Here is a 20,655-nt window from a genome sequence, read left to right as displayed (position 1 = left end):
CGGTCGTGCGTTGCTATTGGCTCAATTTCGGCGAGTGCAGACCAGATTTTACTGCGCCAAAGATATGACGCGTTTATGATGCGTGACATCTCCTCTTTTCACCATCCTTGGCCTCCCTTTATCGAAGCTCACTAATTAAAACACAATCGCAATATTGATTATAGCCTTCAGCTTTAAGGAAGTCACTTCTTCCGGTCAGGAAATAGTTCAGAACCTAATTACCTATAACACCGCATTGTTGTTTTTACAATTGTTATTTTAAATGTGTTAAGTATAGTGAGATTTAGAGGTGCTGGTAGGTAGATTCTGGGTGCTTTCCAGTACTACCATAGTACCATACTATTCAGTATGCCAGAAAAAGATTTAGTATGTACCAATACATAGTGGGTGCGTTCCAAATCGCATACTTTTTACTTTAAGTACGTACTGCAGCTGCCCTTACAAAGTACGTACGGTTGCATGTAGTATGCATAAAATTGGGACATACTTTGTCATAACATTACGCCTTTGAACTTTTGACCCTCATATCCGTTGCACTCTGTAGTGCAAAACTTGAAGTAAAAAGTATACGATTTGGAACACAGCCTATATTAATGTGTTAACGTTATACACAGGAGTCGCAAAAATATGCAACGTTAGTAGCCTACTTGTACTTGAATGCATCGGCAATCAATAGCTAGTGACGCATCTTCCGCTGTGCAGAGGATTGTGGGTCAGAACAGCCAGAAAAGCGTGCTGGTACTTTTGGCATACTGCATTTGAAATACTATGTATTGGGACACACTAAATATTTTTCTGGCATACTAAATAGTATGGTAGTATGAGTACTGGAACGCACAGATAGTATGCCAAAAATACCAGGATATTCTACTACATCTGGTCGCATTTTGCAGTATGCAAGCCAGCATGATTTTCTGTCTATTCTGACCCACAATCCTCTGCACAGTGGAAGATACGTCACTTTGACTCAGCCGCCGAGATAGCAGGGGGTCGAAGTTCAAGGGGCAAAGTTATGGCGATGTAGTAGGTTATGTCCTGATTGTGTGCATATTGCATGCAACAGTACGTACCTTGTAAGGGCAGCTGTAGTACGTACAAAGAGTATATGATTTGGACCGCCCTGGTGCCTTTAGACAGAGCCTTGCTAGCAGTTTCCCCCTGTTTCCAGTCTTTATGCTAAGCTAACTAGCTGCTAGTTTTACAGACATGAGAGTGGTATCAAAGTGTATTTCCCAAAACATCAAACTTTCTGAATCTTCCCGTGTGCGTCCACCCAAACTACCGCAGAGGATTTCAACACTAAATTACTGCATATTATAACTCCTTTTGTTCATTCCAACAAAAAGACAATTTCACATATAAAAAACATGACGATTCAAAGAAATGAGAAGGCCTGTTTGATTCAGCCCCAAATCTCTGGAAGGTTTCTTTCTTTTTCGAGGGGGGACGGGTTACTTTCACATTTCAGAACACCAGATGTTACAGTATTTATAAACATCACATTAATTATCTTTTTCTCTGCAGATTTCCTTAAAAGGTACACTGAATTAACAATAAGGCATATTCTAAACGATTCCAATTCGCAGGTCAAACCTCGACTTCTAACTGTGTCTTCAAAAAGCTAAATTTTGAAGCTCAATTTATATTACAAAAATTAAACATTTTGACCTTCAAGGTAAAAATTCCATCTACAAAAGAATATTTTGCACATGAGGGAGAGTCGTACAACCGATACAGATGACCTCTCGCGTATTTTCACATCTTCACACAGATTGTCACGTTAACGTAAGATGATGCTAAAAATCATATTGCTCCACGGCGGCCGCGTGAAAATAAATCTTCGGCTTCAAACCAAATAAATTAATAAATAAATGTGATAATGTGAAGCGGATGATTCCTCTAGTTTTTTTTTTGGTCAAAGGCTGTTTGATGATGCAGAGAGGCTGAAAACAACCGCAGTTTTGGTGTTTTTCTTTCTCAAACTGGACATTAGCGTGATCGTTTAATGCCGTTTAGTGACCCTCAAACATGATTTCTGAACTACACGGGCTTCAATGATGAAACAAGCATCTCTCATTCCTGAAAAACAATCTTCCTCCTCCTCCTCCTCCTCCTCACTGCACCACCACTGCTCCTAACAACCCTAACTCATTATTGCTTGCATGTTAATACATAAAATATGAGAAACCATCTCTGAAAACTAGACATATTTCACAGTCAGACTCCAGCATGAATGACAACAACTTAAAAAAAACAACAACAAACAAAAACACGACTCTGCCTAATTTCTTTCCCCCTCGGGTTTCTTTCTTCTTCCTGCTCTAACGAGGACAGACTCCAGTTTGTGGGATGAGACACAACATGGACGTTTGCTGCTGGTGTATTCAGGATGTCACAAATTCTTTGGAGTTTCATTCGATAAGCCGAGATGATGGAGCCTGCGGGATTTTTATATGTACCGTCCCGTCAATGTTTTCACACACACTCGCACACTCTTTAGATCCAAATAAACACACACTCATCACACACACACACACACACTCGCTGCCTTTCTCAATGCAAAACACAATTGGCACAGATTATCAAAATAAATACCCTGGAAGCTTGGCACTATGCAAAAAGAAACTTCACATTTTTTTTTGAAAGAAATCTTATAAAAAACTATTGAATAATCTCAGTCTACTCCACGTTTTGTTCGTTATCCTCACTATTACTTATATACTATATGCTGATGAAGGTTACACCAGTGTCGTAAACCTCTGAATGACTTGACTACCACTGAAACAATATAGCTCCTATTCAAATAGATTTTTTTTTCCACAAACGTACATCAAAAATGAAGTATCTAACATCTATCGGACTATAGATAGTGCTGTTGTCTGGTATGCATCTCTTTATAGTGCCTCTTCATTTTTTTTCTTTCAAACAATCAGTTCCTTTTAAAAGTAATCTCTGAAACCCAGAATTTAGATCTGGGAACAGATGAAGTCAAGTGCACCTTCCTTTGTTTGTTTTATCCCACCTCAGACTGATGTTTTCTGCATCTGTCAGGACCGATGAGCTCACAGGTGTCCCTCCAGGATGCTGGTGACAGCCTGGTCCAGTGAAGGGCCTGACGTGGCCCTGGTCGGGGCTGCAGAGGGGCCCTGCAGGCGCTGCAGCTCCAGGATGCTGTCGATGGCACTCTGTAGATGTTCACTGAGCATGTTGTCCTCTTGGAGGGGAGGAGGCGGCGGGCTGAACCGCTGCTCCGGCAGAGGCGACTCGTCCAACCTGTAGCATTTCAGTTTTGGGGCGCTGACATCTCTGTGAGGCAAATCGAAGCAAACGACCGGTGGCTCTGGCATAGAAAGAGGGTTTGGGGCTTTTATTTTGGAATTCTGTGGGACTTCCTCCGCAGCGGTACAAGGCAGAGCTCCGTTGGAGATCTCCTCGTCATGCTGGGGTGCCCCGTTGGGCGCCTGAGAGAGGCGTTCGATCACAGCTCCACCGCCGTTGGTCAGCTGCCCCGTGTGGTCCCTCTTGAGTCCCGGGTCGCAGGCCGAGTTGTGGACCACCTTACGGGAGCCGGACTCGTGCTTGATGGTGAGCCTGAGAGCCCCCCGGGAGCTGGAGCGGTACGTCTTCAGTCCCGGGGGCCGGTCGGACAGTCTGGTCCAGGCTGGTGGAGAGGAGGGGCTGCTGGAGGAGCACAGCTGGGAGGAAGAGGAGGAGGAGGAGGAGGAGGACTGGGCACCGTGGGGGGAAGACGCTGATGTAGCCAAGGCCGTCATGAATGACTCTGGAGAAAAGAAACATTATAAACATCACTCATTTTTAATTGTTTTAAAGCCGTCATCATTGCTAACCCACAATGTGTAGTAGGGCTACAACTAAAGGATTATTTTCTTGATTAATTGATTAGTCAGCATTCCCACGCATTTTCAGCAGGAAATGCATTTTCTAGTTTTCATTGTGGATTAATCTGCAGATTATTTTCTCAATAGACATTGTTTAGACTTTTTTTTCCAACATTTTTCAAACTTTTTTTCAGACATTTTTTTCAGACCTTTTTCAGACATTTTTCAGACTTTTATTTTTACGGACATTTTTTCAGACTTTCGTTTTCCATAATTTTTCAAAAAAAATGTTTCAGTCTTTTTTTCCAGCATTTTTCAAACTTCTTTTTTTTTTTACCTTTTTCAGACATTGTTTAGACATTTTTTTCCAATATTTTTCCAACTTTTTTTTTCAGACATTTTTCAGACTTTCTTTTTTTCAACATTTTTCAGACTTTTTTTTCCATAATTTTTCAATCTTTTTTCAAACTTTTTGTTTTCAGGCATTTTTCAAACTTTTTTTTAGACATTTTTTAGACTTTATTTTCCAACATTTTTCAGACTTTTTTCAGATATTTTTCAGACTTTTTTTTCTCCAACATTTTCAGACTTTTGTTTTCCAACATTTTTTTTCAGATTTTCTTTTGGGTACATTTTTCATTTTTTTTTTTTTTTTTTTTACCTTTTTCAGACAATGTTTAGACTTTATTTTCCAACATTTTTCAAATTATTTTTCAGACGTTGTTTTCAGAGTCTTTTTTTCCAGCATTTTTTAGACATTTATTTTTAGACATTTTTTTCAGACATTGTTTAGACTTTTTTTTCCAATATTTTTCAAACTTTTTTTTCCAGACTTTTTTCAAACTTTTTATTTTCAGGCATTTTTCAGACTTTCTTTTTTCCAACATTTTTCAAACTTTTTGTTTTCAGAGTCTTTTTTCCAGTGTTTTTCAAACTTTTTTTTTCAGACATTTTTCCCGACTTTTTTCAGACTTTTTTTTGGGACATTTTTTCAGACTTCTTTTTCAAACTTTTTTTTTTCAGGCATTTTTCAGAGTCTTTTTTTCCAGCATTTTTCAAACTTCTTTTTTCAGACTTTTTTCAGACTTTTCTTATGACATTTTTCAGACTTTTTTTAAATTATGTTTTTTACCTTTTTCAGACATTGTTTAGACTTTTTTTCAAACATTTTTCCAACTTTTTTTTTTAGACATTTTTTTCAGACTTTTTTCAAACTTCTTTTTTCAGACATTTTTCAGACATTTTTTTCCAGCATTTTTCAGAATTTTTTTTTTTTACCTTTTTCAGACATTGTTTAGACTTTATTTTCCAACATTTTTCAGACTTTTTTTTTTTTTTCAGACTTTTTCTTTACGGTCATTTTTTCAGACTTTTGTTTTTTTGTTCAGCTTCCAACTCTGCCAGTTGTACATTTCATCTTCTAGTGTTTTCAGCAGTGCAGTGCAATGCACTTGAGCTTCAACATTTTTAGGCAAGTCATTTCACATTTCTGCATTTTCAGCAATGCTTTGCAATAAATTTCAGCTGTCAGCATTCCCATGCATTTTCAGCAGGAAATGCATTTTCTAGTTGTGGGTGTAGCCCTACTCAGATCTAAATCTGTTCAAACCTATCACCCTCTCGACGTCGGGGGCCTGTTGTTTTAGCTTTTTTCTGTCAAATTCTATTATTTTTCCAACAAAACTCTGTTATTTTAATGTGCTATATTAGCGTGACTGTGTAATATCAGTCCAGGGACTACAGATGAACCAGTTTCTATTACTGTGCACCGCAGGTTTTGTTAACTATCACTTGCGATTTGTATAATTATTATTCCTTCAGAAGTGCAACAGCAGCCAAGCGTGACATTTAACAGATTTCAAGAGCTTCCTTCCCCCTTTTCCAACTTTCTTAATTAACATAACAACCCTGCTTTAATTTGCTCGTAACCTCTCACATGTAATTTTCTCGTCATCATGCGGAGTCTCTCTCAGCACGACCCCGCTCCACATTTACACAGCTTAATTACACATTCACACCTGGGAGCTGCTCGCGAGCAAATATGGAGGTTAAGTGCCGCGCTCCGAGGCACAGAGAAATTAATGTGGAAGAAAAAACGGAGGGGAGTGTCACTAATTCACTTTTCCCTTCCATATTTTCTGTCTTAGTCTTGGGATTTGAAACGGCATCTTTCTTGGCATAAAAACATATTTACATACACACACATATAATAAAGTAGGCGGTGATGATGATGATGATGGTGGGTGACACTGACCTGGGTCTCTGCGGACTCTCCGCCTGTCCTCCGCTAAAGCACATCGCTCAGCCTGGAGGAAGAGACGCTCCAGCATCACCATCTCTGCTGACGGACTCTCCTGCTGTAGAAAAAACAGTTCATATCCCATCACATGATTCTGTTTTATATCTTTGGATTTGGTGCATTTCATTTTCTCAGTTACAAATGAATGAGGCCTTATGAAGAAAAGATGCAGAAGTACAGTAGCTCATTTCTTGATCAGTTACTGTCTCAGTAGCTGCAGAGGAGGAAAGCGGAGTGTCTTTTTACCTGGGCTTCTCTAACCAGTAGCTGCCTATATTTGTTGACCATGTCCTTGGTGCGTTTCAGCAGGAAACCGGACACAGTGTCAAACTCCTGGTCCACTGAGAGCACAGAAACACCATCATAGTCACATCAACTGGTAATGAAATGATTGTGGGATCTGAAGAACTTACACAGCTGGTATTTTCCATCAATCTATTTATGTATAAATTATTGTCCGTCATCAACCAAAGCTTATACTGACCTAAGTTGAAGTCATCCTGAGAGGGCAGGTGACCGGTGCAGGTGTGGTACGGCAGCAGGCGTCTAACGGCGTCCTTCAGGGTGGGAAAGGCCGGGCCGGTGAAGGAGGTCTGAACCGCTGCGTGGTCCGAACAAATCTGCTGCTGGAACCTGAACAACACAACCGACACTCACCTGAGTTAACCTGAGTTAACCTGAGTTAACCTGAGCTGCTACACACCGGTACAGTTACCGTCACTACAGTCACTCTCTATTACTCACTGATATGTGATGTAACAGTTGTTGCCTCCAAGTTCCCATAAAGTACAGTTCACCAATCACACTGTATATGGCAGCTTCTTTATATGTTGTACAGAGATCAACCAGTGCTGTACATGAAGGCTACTTGGCCTCAGGCTTTCTGTGTGTCAGTAAGAGATAATGTCCGATGAGAAATACCTCCCGTTGCCAAGTGGTACCTAAGGTCCTCCTGTTTACTGGAGCAGTGACCCACATGTCCATTGCATAGGAACCTTATGGGATGGTAATGATTTTTCAAAGTACTTGCAAACCCTCAAGTGTTGCAAAATGCATGAAAATATGAATTAATGGTTGTTTGGTGGGTATTCATTTTTTGTCTTTGGCAAGTGACCATGGTATAAGCAGGATAATGCCCTTCAAGGTGTCCATTATTAGGATTAATGGTTCTGGCCTCCCCGCTGTCCATTAATTCCTGAAAAGGGACTGTTGGAAAGGCTATTGACTGTTGTAACAGCGCCCTGGCGTGGCAGAATGAGAAGCTGCGCTATTGAGCACATGGAGTTGTGCACTCAGTAATTAAGAGAGAGAGCGAGAGGCAGAGCAAGAAGCATGTTGAACAGAGAGTGTAAAAAGTGGACTTTACTGCATCTGTGGTGTGATTTGTGTGCGTCTCTGATGAAAAGTGAGTAAACGCCACTATCTCCCACTGAACAGGACTTTGATTGAGACGTTTGGTTTATGTGATTGGGGCTGTTTTACAGATGCTGAACTAATCTGTTCATGTTAATGCCCTTAGCTGCTCTTTTCTGGTATACTGTTAGATGTAAATAATGTTGGCATTCTGTTATATATGTTTAAATGACATGGAAGCCTGTTTGTACTGCAACTTAAAGCAGCAGTAGTATCTACCTGATTTAATGTAGTAATAATGATAAGCCATTGAAGTTGAATATAACAATTATAATATGGCATTTTCTTATGTTCTTGTTATAGACCACACACATTCAAGATCACACCTTGTTCAAATGGAAACCTGTAAGCCTGTGTGAGAAATACTGTGCTGTTATGTGAAAGACTATTCAGTAAAAGGAGGAATCAACCCTATAAGAGCGTCCTGAGTGTTCTTACCGACACACCAAGGCTACATCCCTACCTGCAACCAACACCTATACAGTCCTCCATGAATACCTATTGAATAGGGACACCTCGTCGGGCATTATCCCTTACTTATTACACAGCTGTGTTGAATACTCAAGTCTGATTGGTCAATCACGGCATTCTGCGGTCTGTAATTTCTTTATAGCAGACCGTTGTTATGGGCGCAGTTCTGATGTCGGACTCTGGCGGACCGTTTTTGTGTCAAATTAATGATTTCTTAAGTAAGTAGCCGTGTAATAAGCGGGATAATGTACAGCTAGTGGATCATTGTTGTGAAATAAACCCCTTCAGGGTGATGAGAGACCCCAGCATCGCCCTGTCGGGGAATCTTTCACAACAATGACCGGCTCGCTGTACATTATCTCTTACTTAATGAACACCCTGCAGCCAATCAGGATCAAGCATTCACCCAGACCATGTTATAAATTGAGATAATTTGATGAAACATAATTTTATTTAGGAAAATGCACCATGTGAGCACAATATAAACTAAAAAAATAATAAAGGTGAACAAATTTCCAAGTAATTAAATTACCAAAAAGCAAGTGACACAGTGAACCTGCAGCTTTTCATAGTAGGTGGTTAAATAAAGGTTAAATAAAATAGATAAAGTAGTGGCCACAGCAGCAGTAGTTGGTGTAGTAGTAGTAGAAACAGTAAAAGAAGTCCTCGAGGACTCGGATTAAAAGCCATTACTGAAGGATCAGACTTAATCCAAGACTGTGAAACCAGCCAACTGTTAATAAATTAATAAACTAACTGACAGGAAAGCTTCTTTGCAGTTCATCATCATATCCAGAAGTACGACGAGTACGATCCTGAATGAGCCATCGAGTTGTTGAAGAGTCATTAAGGGAGGAAACGCTGGTCCCTCTGTGTGTTTTTAGTGAAAGAGAAGGTCAGCTCTGAGCTCCGATTCATCAGCTTTTACTGCTCAATGTGAAACGTTGAAGTGAAGCATAAAAGTTAAAATCCTTCACTTTCACTCCCACTCTCAAAAAAAAAAATCTTTTGACTTACAAATGCTCTTAAATGTAGTGGTTTAAAGTAGCCTGTAAGGATGTGGTTCGCAGGTCGTCACACGCTTTCTGAGACGTGTTTTCAAATGATTGTGTTGCATTTTCATTGTTTTTCATCAGCTTTATGTTTCTATTACGGCCAAATTTCGACTCTTTCAAGAGCATGACATCTGTTTTCTATTACATGGTTTAGTTACAGATTGTCTTACCTGTGCCTGCGCATTGCTGGTGTGAGCGTCTCCTCTCTCTGCTGCTCCAGACAACCGGCCAGCTGGAAGCCACAAAACATTTAGGATCAGATCAGAGGAGACAGCAGCGGTGCGTTTACAAGTACGTTCATAATACGTTTGCTGTATTTCACATAATGATCATTTCAAAGCTCTGTTTCAAGACTGGAGCCATAGTACACATATTGAGTATGTAGTGCATAGTATGTGGTGTACAGTATTTCTTAAATTAACTGGACTTAAAGTGAAAGGGGCTTTTGTCTCACCAGGGTGCCGGTCTGCTGGCTCGTCTGGACGGGGACACACTCTCTGGGGTCGGGGGGTCCGTGAACCTGGACCCCCGGGGCTGCAGGAGAGGGTGGATGGACATCGAGAGTAAACACTTTACTCTCCACGACCAAGGCAGCTGTTGGCTCTGGAACAGAGGACACAATGATGATGATGATGATGATGATGATGATTATTATGATTGTTTTGCAGATCATAATAATAATAACAATGATTGTTGTGATGGTGAAGGTGTCATATTTGAATTGTAAACTCACTGTTTTGTGTGTGCTGTTGGACAGCGGAGTCGTCTCCTCCTTTGGAGAGACTAGCAGACGCAGCCGTGGGATCAGGCTGCTGCTGAGGCACCGAGACACGCAGAGGGGGGGGACTGCTATGGACCGAGACGTTGACCACTGAGGACTGAGGCTGGGAGACAGATGACTGGAGCTGGACCTGGACCTGGGGAGCTGAGGCCTGGACCTGGACCTGGGGAGCTGAGGCCTGGACCTGGGGAGCTGAGACCTGGACCTGGAGCTGAGGAGCTGAGACCTGGACCTGGACCTGGGGCAGAGGAGGCTGGGAGACAGACGACTGGTTCTGGGAAAATAAGGCCTGCGAGACCTGGAGCTGATGAGGGACCTGGTACTGGACTTGGGGCTCGATGCGAGGCTGGGGGGCTGAACTCTCAGGTCCAGGCAGAGGGATCTGAGGGGAGAAACTTGGTCTCTGGGTGTCCTGAATGGGGGAGGGGGAGCAGATGAGCGGCGTGTCCTCTGGGTCTGAGTGAAGCGGAGAAGCCTCGACGCGCTGGTCGGACATCACGGCGCGGGGGTCCTGACCGGAAGCCGTGTGGGTCTGAGGTTTAGTCTCTCTCTCATTGGCTGCCGGGGAGGCGAGCGGCTCCATCGGCACCACCGGCAGCGCTCCGACCAGCAGGTCAGACGTGATCGGAGAACTAAGTGCTTGCTGTGGTAGAAATGATGAACAACTGCAGTTAGATAGAAATCTTATAGATCTGTTTATCAGCTGATCAGTCAGTGGTGCACATTTCAATTCAAATCAAAGCATGTTTGTACTGTTACTGCACTGAAACTACATGTCTAGTTTATTTTATTTATTTTAATTAATTATTTGTTACATGTTCCAAATAAATAATTATTAAAAATAAAGTGAAACGAAATGGTTGTCACTGTCCACTCATATTAAACATGAATCCCAATTAGTGTATGAGCGTATGATAATAATATGCAAGATCAGCATATAGTTTGTTATTATGAACGGCCGAATGGTGCGTCGCTTTAAATGCTACGGCCGCAAGGAATTGTGGGATGTTATTCTCTCGTTTCCTTTGGTAAAGGATGCTCCAGTGTATCCTCTGCTAAAGGAGATAATAAAGGAAGCATTGAAGCTCCTTTCCTTAACTTTTGGTGAATTCGAACGGCTCTTATCACGGCTGCTACTGAGGTACTTCCGGGTCATTTCACTCAGTTAGGAACCTTCCTAAGCAAAAAGGACTATTCGAACGCAACCCTGAGTTTTTCCTGCTGTGAGAAGTCAAAATGTTTTCAGTGGAAAAGGCCTGTTGTCATTTGTGGCTGGTAAGATTTTACATACTTAGTATGAATTAATGTATGATTTAAACATTTAGTTGCTGAAAGACGACTTAAGTCTTCTTAAATATCACTATTTTGATGGATATAAAAATAAGACAAAGTCACCCATACAGAAAAAAATCAAATAATGTTCACTGCAGTTAACTGTGTTTCACTGTCATGCATCATATTAGAGACAAGTTTTCTACACATGTAATTGAATATCGCCTCAGTGTCAATCCTTAAGATTTCAGTCCTGGTTGATTTAGTATTTCTATTTGAGTGAAAACAATATAATTGTGCTCAGAGTTCAGCAGTCTGGAGTCTTTTTGTTGATACGTGAGCACAGAAAAAGAACAGTAAAACTCTGGTTGCGTCCGAATTTCCAGACTAACATGTTGTTTAGTAGCTAAAACAGTATGTGAGATTTTTTAGTATCTCTGAAACCTTGTAATTGTAAGTATACGATTCCACTTTGCGAGGCGTAATATATATTTTAAATTAATTCAGACTTTGATGATAGACTTTGGAGGCTCTCAGGAAGTGACGACGTAAATTACTGCTGAGTGCGTCCGACAAGACGCCTCTCAGATCAGCAGAAATGTGACGCTGTGTGTTGAGGCTCTGACCTGTTGCAGATGTTGCATAAAGGCCTCGTTCTGGCTCATCGATTGGGTCACCTCCTCCACTACTTGGCTCATGTCTGCTGGGGGCATCAGAAGTTTAGGGATCTCCACAGCTGGATCGGGGGCCAGAGGTGGTTCGGGGGGAGGCTGCAGGACCGTGACTACAGGAGGAGAGGAGGACTGCAGCGCTGCAGAGGTGGCCTGCACCGAGACATGCTGGAGGACGTGTCCATAGGACTGCAGGAAGAAGACAAATAGACATCAGAGTGGAAGAGTTAAAGCTGAATTTAATGGCAAAATACCTGATTTAACATCACAGACTCACGCTTCAACTTTTAACATCTTGAGAGTTGTAAGCAGCACTGTTTTAGCTATTTTAGCTATCAAACTACAAATCCAGTATGTTCTACATGCTACTGACCATTTGCAAATGCATGTTATAGAGTTTTAGAGTTTTGGCAGACATCATTTGAGTATAAAAATCACTTATTTGACCCCTGAAATGTGTGTAATCATCATAGTGAACATCATGTCTGCATGATTGTTTTTACTCAATGTTACATCATCATTGGTAATGCAGTTTAGGTGCATACAGATTTTAAAGGTGCAAAACAAGACACTTTAAAGGTACAGTGTGTAGGATTTAGCGGCATCTAGTGTTGTAGTTCCAGATTGCAACCAACTGAGTACCCCTCCGCTCACTCCTCCCTTTCCAAGACTGCGATAACATGAGCCGCCGAGTACAAAACGGTGGTAACGCCGTTCACCTCGCTCAGAGGCCATCCTTACCATAATAACATTACTTTAGGAGCAACGGAAGTCAGATGGCGACTGGCAGTATCACGGTTATGCACTCTGCGGCTCATGTTACCACAGTTTCACAAGCGTGTCGGAGAACAACGGTGGCCTTCAGGTAATGTAAAAAGGTGAATGTCATGTTCTGGCTGTGCCAGTCTCTTGTTATTATTTACTTTTGTGATTTTGGATTTGGTGTCTTTTATATTATTCCGGTGTTTCCTGTTTTATTTTTGTAATTCACTCCTCCTGTGTCTTGTCTGGTTTTACTTCCCTCCTTTGTTTGTTTTCCTGCCTTTTGTTGATTGTCTGCCCCGCCCTGATTTGTTTCACCTGTGTGTAATCATGTCTTGTATTTAAGCCTGTGTGTTCCCCTCTGTCCTTGTCGGTTCGTTTGTCTCTCCAGCCCCGTCTACCTTGTCCTCCATGTTTCCTGTTACCTCCTGCTCTGATCCTTGTGTTTCCCTGGTTAGTGATTTTTGGTTTTGGTCCTCTGTTTGGTTTTTGTTGTTTGTTTCTATTTGTTGTTTTGTACTTGGTTCCCCTCCCTGCCTTTTGTGTTTTGGATTTTCTCAGCTTAGTATTATTAAAGCTCGCTTTTATTTCAACTATTTTCCTGCCTGTTACTCTGCATTTGAGTTCCATGTTAAATTCACCCCACATCGTGACAGTGAAAGTCTCTCTCTAGAGCCAGTGTTTGGTTTGTCCGTTCTGGGCTACTGTAGAACATGGCGGACTCTGTGAAGAGGACCGGCTCCCTATGTAGATATGAAGGACTCATTCTAAGCTAACGAAAACACAACGATTCTTAGTTTCAGGTGATTATACACTAATGAAAACATTGTTATGAATATTATCTTCCATTTTTGCTAATAGATCCCCCGACATGTGACACACTGTTCCTTTAAAAGGGAACTCCAGCATTTTAGTATTGCACTTCCATAAAGTTGCAAGTGGCAGATTAAAAAGAGAACAGTCAAAATTGAAGCTGCAAAGGCAGATTTATCCTGACAGCCTTGAAGGGGTCAAGCTTTAAAAACGCTGGATCCTACATTTCCCATAATGCAACTCAAAAATGTCTTTCCCTTAAACCCTTTCTCTACATTCCCAGTTTGTAACACAGACTTTCTGTCGAGGGTCTATCCTCAATCCCAAACCCAGACAGCTCTGATGACGTTATTTATTTATTCTCAGATTTTGGATTACTCCCTCTAGAGCAGGGGAGCCCAAACTCTTTCCCCTGGGTTAACGGTGGGCCACGGGCCAAAAGCAACACCTGTTGTATTCTATTGTTTCGCTAAGATGCAAAATGGTACTAGGATCCCAAGTTCCCGTAATTCAAATGCTTTTGTCCGTGTGCCCTTGTCTCTGCCACCGCGCAATAATTTATTATTAGGGATCCCACATTTAAAGAGCATTTTACCTCACAAAAGATAAATCAGTGATTTATATTAGAATTTTTTTAATTATTATTTTTATAAAACCTCTGACAGGCCAAATCAAACCTTTTTGGGCCAACTTTGGCCCGCGGGCCCCACTTTGGGCAACCCTGCTCTAGAATCACAGATGACACGATACAACTGTTTTCACAACTCCATGTGATGAGTACACTGATCTCCATCTTCATGAACCTTTAATACAATAATGTAATACTGACACAAATGAATGCAGACTTCATGTTCACTGTGATAGATCATCCAAGAAAGTTTCATGAGTCTAACTGATTTTCATACTGCACGGAAACCAGCGTACACCTGCAACATTAAAGATGGGGTCGACGATGTTGGAAAGCTAGCATAATTTGAAAGTAGCATGGCCTCAGGAGCTCCATCTAAACCCACCAACTCCCCTCGGGGCTCCTTCCAAAGCAACGCCCCCACACACATGCACGAGCACCGCCGCATCGTAACTACTTCACAGACACAGAGCGGAGAGAGGACCTCGACTCAACAACGCTACCTCATGACAAGTAACCGCGACAGTGCTACTTTTGGATAAGTTTTCTCTTCCATTCTCCAGTAAACGTGCGGCGGCGATGTGCTTTGAGTTCAGGCTGGTGCACGCCAAGGGTAGAGTACGAGCAGGGATGCAGGGAGGCATCTGATTGATTCTTTCCAAGAAGACCGCGAGGCAGTGATTGGTAGACGTTTTTACAGGATTACAGCAGCTACAGATGACGGCTCTTTTCTGGTCCTTTTACAGAGCTCATCAGTAATGGATCGTTGTCGGGGTGTAAAGACCATTTCAACCAATATAACAAATAGTGTATACCAGAGAACATCGTCAACCCTGCCTTTAAGCAAAATAAATTCAAACTACTAACACAGCAGCATAGTTTGTTATCACCATATTGAGATTTAGATTTGCTCACTTGTGGCAGCTGGTGGAAGGTCTCCTCTGAGCTGGTCCTCTCCTCCTGAATGGCTCTTTCTGGCAGCAGCACCACGGACGCCTGCTGGAGGCTCAGCTGTCCCTCCGTCACCCCCGTCTGAGGAGCCGCGGCCTGGGCAGCGAACGGCAGCCCCTGAACCACCGAGGGGCCGTTGACGATCGAGATGGAAGTGAGATCTGAGGGAAGCACCCCTGAACTGTTGATCAAGGTAATGTGGTTTCCAAGAGCGGGACTGTGGACCAGGGTGGTTCGCTGCCCCGGCCCTCCTGGAGCGTAGGTTCCAGCCAGCTGTGCTGGCATCTGGAAGACAGTAGGGGGCGCTGACTGTAGCTGCAAAGGTCCTGAAAGCACAGTGGCCTGGCGGAGCGCTAGCTGCCCTGAAGGGGTGGTGAAGACGGGGCTGAAGTTCAGCTGTCTCTGGGGCACGGTTAGGATCTGAGAGCCTTCGACCAGCTGCCCAGTGGAGGGATTCACGCTGTGGAGCGACGGGCCGTGGTGACTGGAGGTCAGCAGAGGGCGAGCTGCACTGGCGGACTGGGAGATGGTAACAGGGGTCTGGCCTGGAAGAAGGAACTGGTTTTGGCCTTGGAAGAGTCCCTGAGGCTGGAGCACGAAGGAGCCGCCCTGGTTGACCAGCTGCAGGCTGACCGGTTTGGAGAGCTGCTGGGTGGGCTGCGACGCTGGAGCTGAGGGTTTCTGGCCCGGAGGTTGGGAGAGTAAGATATTTGGTGAGCCGGTCCCGGGGACAAATGTGAGACCTTGGGTGTGTTTTTGCCCAGAAGGCTTGGGGCTAATTTGAACCAGTCTGGGCTGAATGCTGATGGGCAGCTTGGGTTGGATGGGAAGAGGGGCACGCTGCAGGATGATGCCCGACGCTGCTGCTGCTCTCAGGGCCGGGGTGATGAGAGGACGACTGGTCATACTGGGAATAGCCTTGTGGATGATCATACTGGATGCCTGGGCAGGACTCAGAGAGAAGGAGGTCTCTGGAGAAGCAGCAGGGAACACGTTCCCAGGCAGGAGCCCCATCAGCTGAGGAGGGGCAGCAGGTTTTAGAGAGGGGCAGCCCGGCCCGACAGCCAGGAGGGAGGGCTGGGGAGGCTCCACCGCTGCCTGGGTGTCTCTGGGCAACGCCTGAGTGATGGGCAAGGTCACAGACTTGTGTATGAACGGTACGGTGGGTGGGGAGAGGAGAGGGGCCGGTGAGTACAACGACAGGCTGTCCCCGGGTTGGGCCAGACCTGCCTCCAGAGCCATGGTCTGCTCTGTGATCTCGGCCTCCTGCAGGCTCTGCTGGAGGATATCACACGCCACCTCGGCCTCCTCCGCTTCCTCCACTCCTCCCTTTTTCGCCTCGAATCCAGCCTCCACGGGCGTCCCACCCTGCACCACCTGTGGGTCTTCTCCGCCCTCCGGCGATGACAGGAGGGCCTCCTCCAGGAAGGACAGATCCACACACCCAGGTGGAGGCGTGTCTGGGGAATCCCTGCCGTCTCCCAGCAGAGAGACGGGGCTCTGGAGGAGGATACAGTGGGAGGTAGAAAGAGAGGACAGGATGGAGGAGAGGGAGTGAAAAGGAGGGGAGAATTGTGTGGTTAGCAGGAGTTAACAGGAAGCATTATCAGGCACAGAAGGAGAGAAAAAACTCTCCAGGGGAAAATGCGGGTTGTTGTGTCGCTGCTGGCTGTGGATCCAGACACTCACCGGGGCATCTGTGAAGAGGGAGGGCTCCCCAGAGGAGGAGCTAATGAGCAGGTCTTCAGTCTGCAGCTGGTGGGAAGAAATCAGTCCATTTTTAGGATGGGATCACAAAATCGTGGCGAGAAATGAACGCAGCGTTACATTAGGACTCTCTCTCTCTCACACTGTCAGCCCTCCTACACACATCTCACACGACCGCGTGCCAAGAAATATTCCCACCTCGAATTCATCATTTGCACTATTGATTTTTTTATTTGAGTCTCTCTCTATTTAAGACTCTTTTGTTACCTCATTGGTCCCATGAAGGAAGTCGTTCAGGGCTTGGGGGTCACTGCGAAGACCAAGAGAAATCACAGAATCAGTTCACCAAGGACTTTACTCATGATAACAAAACACCAAATCTTATGTAACAGGACAATGTTTAGTTTATTCTGTTGGATCCAAGTAAGAGTCAGACAGACTCACCACAAAACATCAAGTAGACAAGTCCCATCTTCATCCTCCATGTCAACTAAGAGGAAGAAGACAAGTGCAATCATGTTTACATTATTGAGATTTAGGAGGGAAAACCAATACTTTACACACATTTTAACTGTTTTTATGGCTGCAGTGACGGAGTGTTTTCATTATCCATTAAATGATTTATTATAGATGGCGATTTCAATTCTTGACGAAGGCCCAGAGCGATCAGAACGTTAGTAAGATCAATAAATTGCGATGCTGAGCGAGAGCAGTGTATGTGCGGGATCGTCTTTTCTCAAGGCTCAATTTTTGAAAACTTCAACCTGCTTTCTGAATTTCAGATCGTCCTCGTGGTTTACTAACAACCTTCTTCCACAGTAGATCTCTCAGGTCACAAGGAACCAGACTCCTTCACTTTTTTTACCGCATTTTTAGACTTAGACTTACACCGATACAGGGTTAATGTAAAAGGAACTTAAAGACTTTTTTATTTGGTTTAGCATTCTCCTAAAGCAATCTACTTGTGCCTTATCAATACATGTGTATGTATGTTTGTACAATATGTACTTATTTGCCTTGCTGATTTATTGTTCTATTATCCTATAAACTGATTTTGAATGAACTTCTTCAATTATTCAGCTGTCTGATCTATAAAAAGTTGTGAAAAATGCCGTCACAAGTTCCCCGAGCCAGAGGAGCTATTTTTAAATAGCTTTTTGTGTCCGAACAAAAGTCCAAAATCTAAAGAAATTCAACTCACTAAGGCTGCATCAAATATGGGGGCTCCCAAACCAGAGGATGGGAATCACTGGATAGGACAGTTTAAAGATAAAATGATTAAGCATTTAATCTAGGGCTGTCAAAGTTAACGCGATAATAACGCATTAACGCAAATTCATTTTAACGCCACTAATTTCTTTAATGCAACTTGTGATTTTTAGGTTGTAAACTAGAAAAACCTAAGGAATCCATTGGTACCAACCATGTTACACTAGCTTGTCGTGAAGGAGGTTAAATGAAGCTCTAAAACTTTCGCTAAATTTTGGCGAGGAAAAACTGTGATGGCCATTTTCAAAGGGGTCTCTTGACCTCTGACCTCAAGATATGTGAATGAAAATGGGTTCTATGGATACCCACGAGTCTCCCCTTTACAGACATGCCCACTTTATGATAATCGCATGCAGTTTGGGGCAAGTCATAGTCAAGTCAGCACACTGACACTGACAGCTGTTGTTGCCTGTTGGGCTGCAGTTTGCCATGTTATGATTTGAGCATATCATTTATGCTAAATGCAGTACCTGTGAGGGTTTCTGGACAATATTTGTCATTGTTTTGTGTTGTTAATTGACTTCCAATAATAAATATATACATACATTTGCATAAAGAAAGCATATTTTGCCCACTACCATGTTGATAAGAGTATTAAATACTTGATAAATCTCCCTTTAAGGTACATTTTGAACAGATAAAACAGATTAATTTGTGATTAATCGTGATAAACAGCCCTAACTGGGCTTCCACCCACTTCCTACTGTCTCTCCTCATGAGTCTCATTCATGTGTCCACCTCCACCAGGAGGAGACCAGACCACAACATGGACCTACTTCATATGTGAGAGGCCCCATACAGAGCGGGCGAGCTGAGTTCTGGTGGTGGCCTCATGGGAAGTGGTGGCCGGGCTTCGGTGTCTGGAGGCGGGGGCGTGATGCCAGGCCGAGGCGGCGGGACGGAGACGGAGACGGAGACGGAGACGGAGATGGAGACGGGTCCTCCCTCTGCTGCTGGGACATCTTGTCTTCACGGTGGAGAGGCTGGAGGTGAGGAGGAGGAAGAGGAGAAAGGAGGAGGAGGAGAGAGGAGGGAGGAGGACAGAGGAGGAGGAGGAGGAGGAGCGAGGAGGAGGAGAGAGGAGGAGGAGAGAGGAGGAAGAGGAGGAGGAGGAGAGAGGAGGAGGAGGAGGAGAGAGAAGGAAGAGGAGGAGGAGGAGAGAGGAGGAGGAGGAGGAGAGAGTTGGAGAGAGGAGGACGAGGAGGAGGAGGGAGGTAGAGGAGGAGGAGGAAGAAGAGAGAGAAGAGGAGGAGGAGGAAGAGGAGGAGGAGGAAGGAGGAGAAGGAGGAAGAGGAGGAGGAGGAGGAGGAGAGAGGAGGAGGAGTAGGAGGAGGAGAGAGGAGGAGGCGGAGGAGGAAGAAGGAGGAGGAGGAGGAGGAGGAAGAAGAGAGAGGAGGAGAGAGGAGGAGGAGGAAGGAGGAGAGAGGAGGAGGAGGAGGAGAGAGGAGGAGGAGGAAGAAGGAGGAGGAGGAGGAGGAGGAAGAAGAGAGAGGAGGAGAGAGGAGGAGGAGGAAGGAGGAGAGAGGAGGAGGAGGAGGAGGAGGAAGGAGGAGAGAGAGGAGGAGGAGAGAGGAGGAGGAGGAGGAGGAAGAAGGAGGAGGAGGAGGAGGAGGAAGAAGAGAGAGGAGGAGAGAGGAGGAGGAGGAAGGAGGAGAGAGGAGGAGGAGGAGGAGGAGGAGGAAGGAGGAGAGAGGAGAAGGAGGAGGAGGAGGAGGAGGGAGGAGGCACAAACACAGCACCACATGCTGTCAGGTCACTTGAGGTTACCAGCAGCCAAAACATCCCATTCTCACTCAGCAGTGAGACATAAGATCAATACATGATTCATCATCAGCTGCTGTGATCAGACATCTTTTACCATCATATTGTATTGATTATGCATGAAGCTGATGAGGAGGAAATGGTGAGCTACTGTTGTGTGGCTATATCACAGACATGAGATCTGTAAATAGATGGCTCCTCCTGTGCGTCTTGACTTGTCCTCCTCATGGCTGGAAATAAAAAACACACACACACACACAAGCAATGTGGGAGAAAAAGCTTCTACCATTTACTCACTGGCTGGCTGGCTGGCGCTCAGTTTCCAGGGGAGGTCCCTTAAATAAACAAGACAAACCTCCTTCTCTCTCTCTGCGATGCAGCTGACATATTTCTTGTTTACAACGCGACAAACCGCATTAACAGCCTCGAGGTACCGCATCGCCCAATGAGATCCTGCAGCCAAACGAGCCTCATCTAAAGCTGCAGCGGCAGAGAGCACGCTGTTCTCCGGCAACAACAGCATCCACGAGCCGCTGATGGGCTGATGGCGTTTGTAGGTTACATAAGGTGAAATGTGTGTTGATGTGAGATGAATGATGCAGGATGTTTTTGGTGATGGTTTCCTCTCTCTCTCTCCTCCTCCTCCTCCCTGAGTGGGACCAAAGGCAGCTGCTGTAAATCATAACGCGCTAACAAAAGATGCCTTGTGTTAAACATCATCTCCACACTGCTCAGCCTCCAGCGACTCCCTCATCTTTGTGCCATTAGGAGTAAATTCAGCAATTCAGGAAAAACACAACCAAAGAGGAGGAAGGAAAAAAAAAAAACTCACCCCTTCTTTGTGGTTTATTGTCCTGTCAAGCAGGCCTCTGCGCCATCGATTCTCACTCAGTGGTCCTTTCAGATGCTAAAAGGAGGAGAGGGGGTGGTGGTGGTGATGGGAGGAGGAGGGGGTAGGGTAGG

General features: G+C 44.3%; 1 protein-coding gene and 1 long non-coding RNA gene across 2 annotated transcripts; one reads left to right on the top strand and one right to left on the bottom strand.

Annotated features, from left to right (window-relative positions):
* Positions 1-1,829: 1,829 nt before the first annotated feature.
* On the bottom strand, positions 1,830-20,655 carry si:ch211-168d23.3 (BRD4-interacting chromatin-remodeling complex-associated protein). Its single transcript, XM_037747466.1, has 14 exons — positions 20,525-20,655; positions 18,708-18,914; positions 17,107-17,152; positions 16,930-16,972; positions 16,645-16,710; positions 14,920-16,455; positions 11,757-11,990; positions 9,811-10,501; positions 9,532-9,680; positions 9,248-9,309; positions 6,623-6,771; positions 6,385-6,479; positions 6,094-6,196; positions 1,830-3,781 (listed from the first exon to the last, which is right to left on the bottom strand). The coding sequence occupies exons 3-14, from the start codon at positions 17,145-17,147 to the stop codon at positions 3,063-3,065; spliced, it is 3,888 nt and encodes a 1,295-aa protein (XP_037603394.1). The 5' UTR covers positions 17,148-17,152; positions 18,708-18,914; positions 20,525-20,655; the 3' UTR covers positions 1,830-3,062.
* LOC119475025 lies at positions 6,785-9,789 on the top strand. Its single transcript, XR_005203712.1, has 3 exons — positions 6,785-7,543; positions 9,298-9,368; positions 9,535-9,789. It is a non-coding gene; the product is annotated as an uncharacterized LOC119475025 (long non-coding RNA).

The sequence above is a fragment of the Sebastes umbrosus genome, chromosome 16 (genome assembly GCF_015220745.1).
Source record: "Sebastes umbrosus isolate fSebUmb1 chromosome 16, fSebUmb1.pri, whole genome shotgun sequence".
NCBI classification, from domain to species: Eukaryota; Metazoa; Chordata; class Actinopteri; order Perciformes; family Sebastidae; genus Sebastes; species Sebastes umbrosus.
The sequence above is the reverse complement of the archived record's forward strand: the minus strand, read 5'-3'. Positions and strand labels throughout refer to the sequence as shown.

Bases quoted from the DNA above. Each gene is read 5' to 3' on its own strand.
- si:ch211-168d23.3 (XM_037747466.1), bottom strand. From the start codon at position 17,147: ATGGAGGATGAAGATGGGACTTGTCTACTTGATGTTTTGTG. The intron at 16,711-16,929 runs GTAACAAAAGAG...TCTTCCCACCAG, and splicing joins TCCTTCATGGGACCAATGAG to CTGCAGACTGAAGACCTGCT. The intron at 6,480-6,622 runs GTCAGTATAAGC...CTGTGCTCTCAG, and splicing joins TCAGGATGACTTCAACTTAG to TGGACCAGGAGTTTGACACT.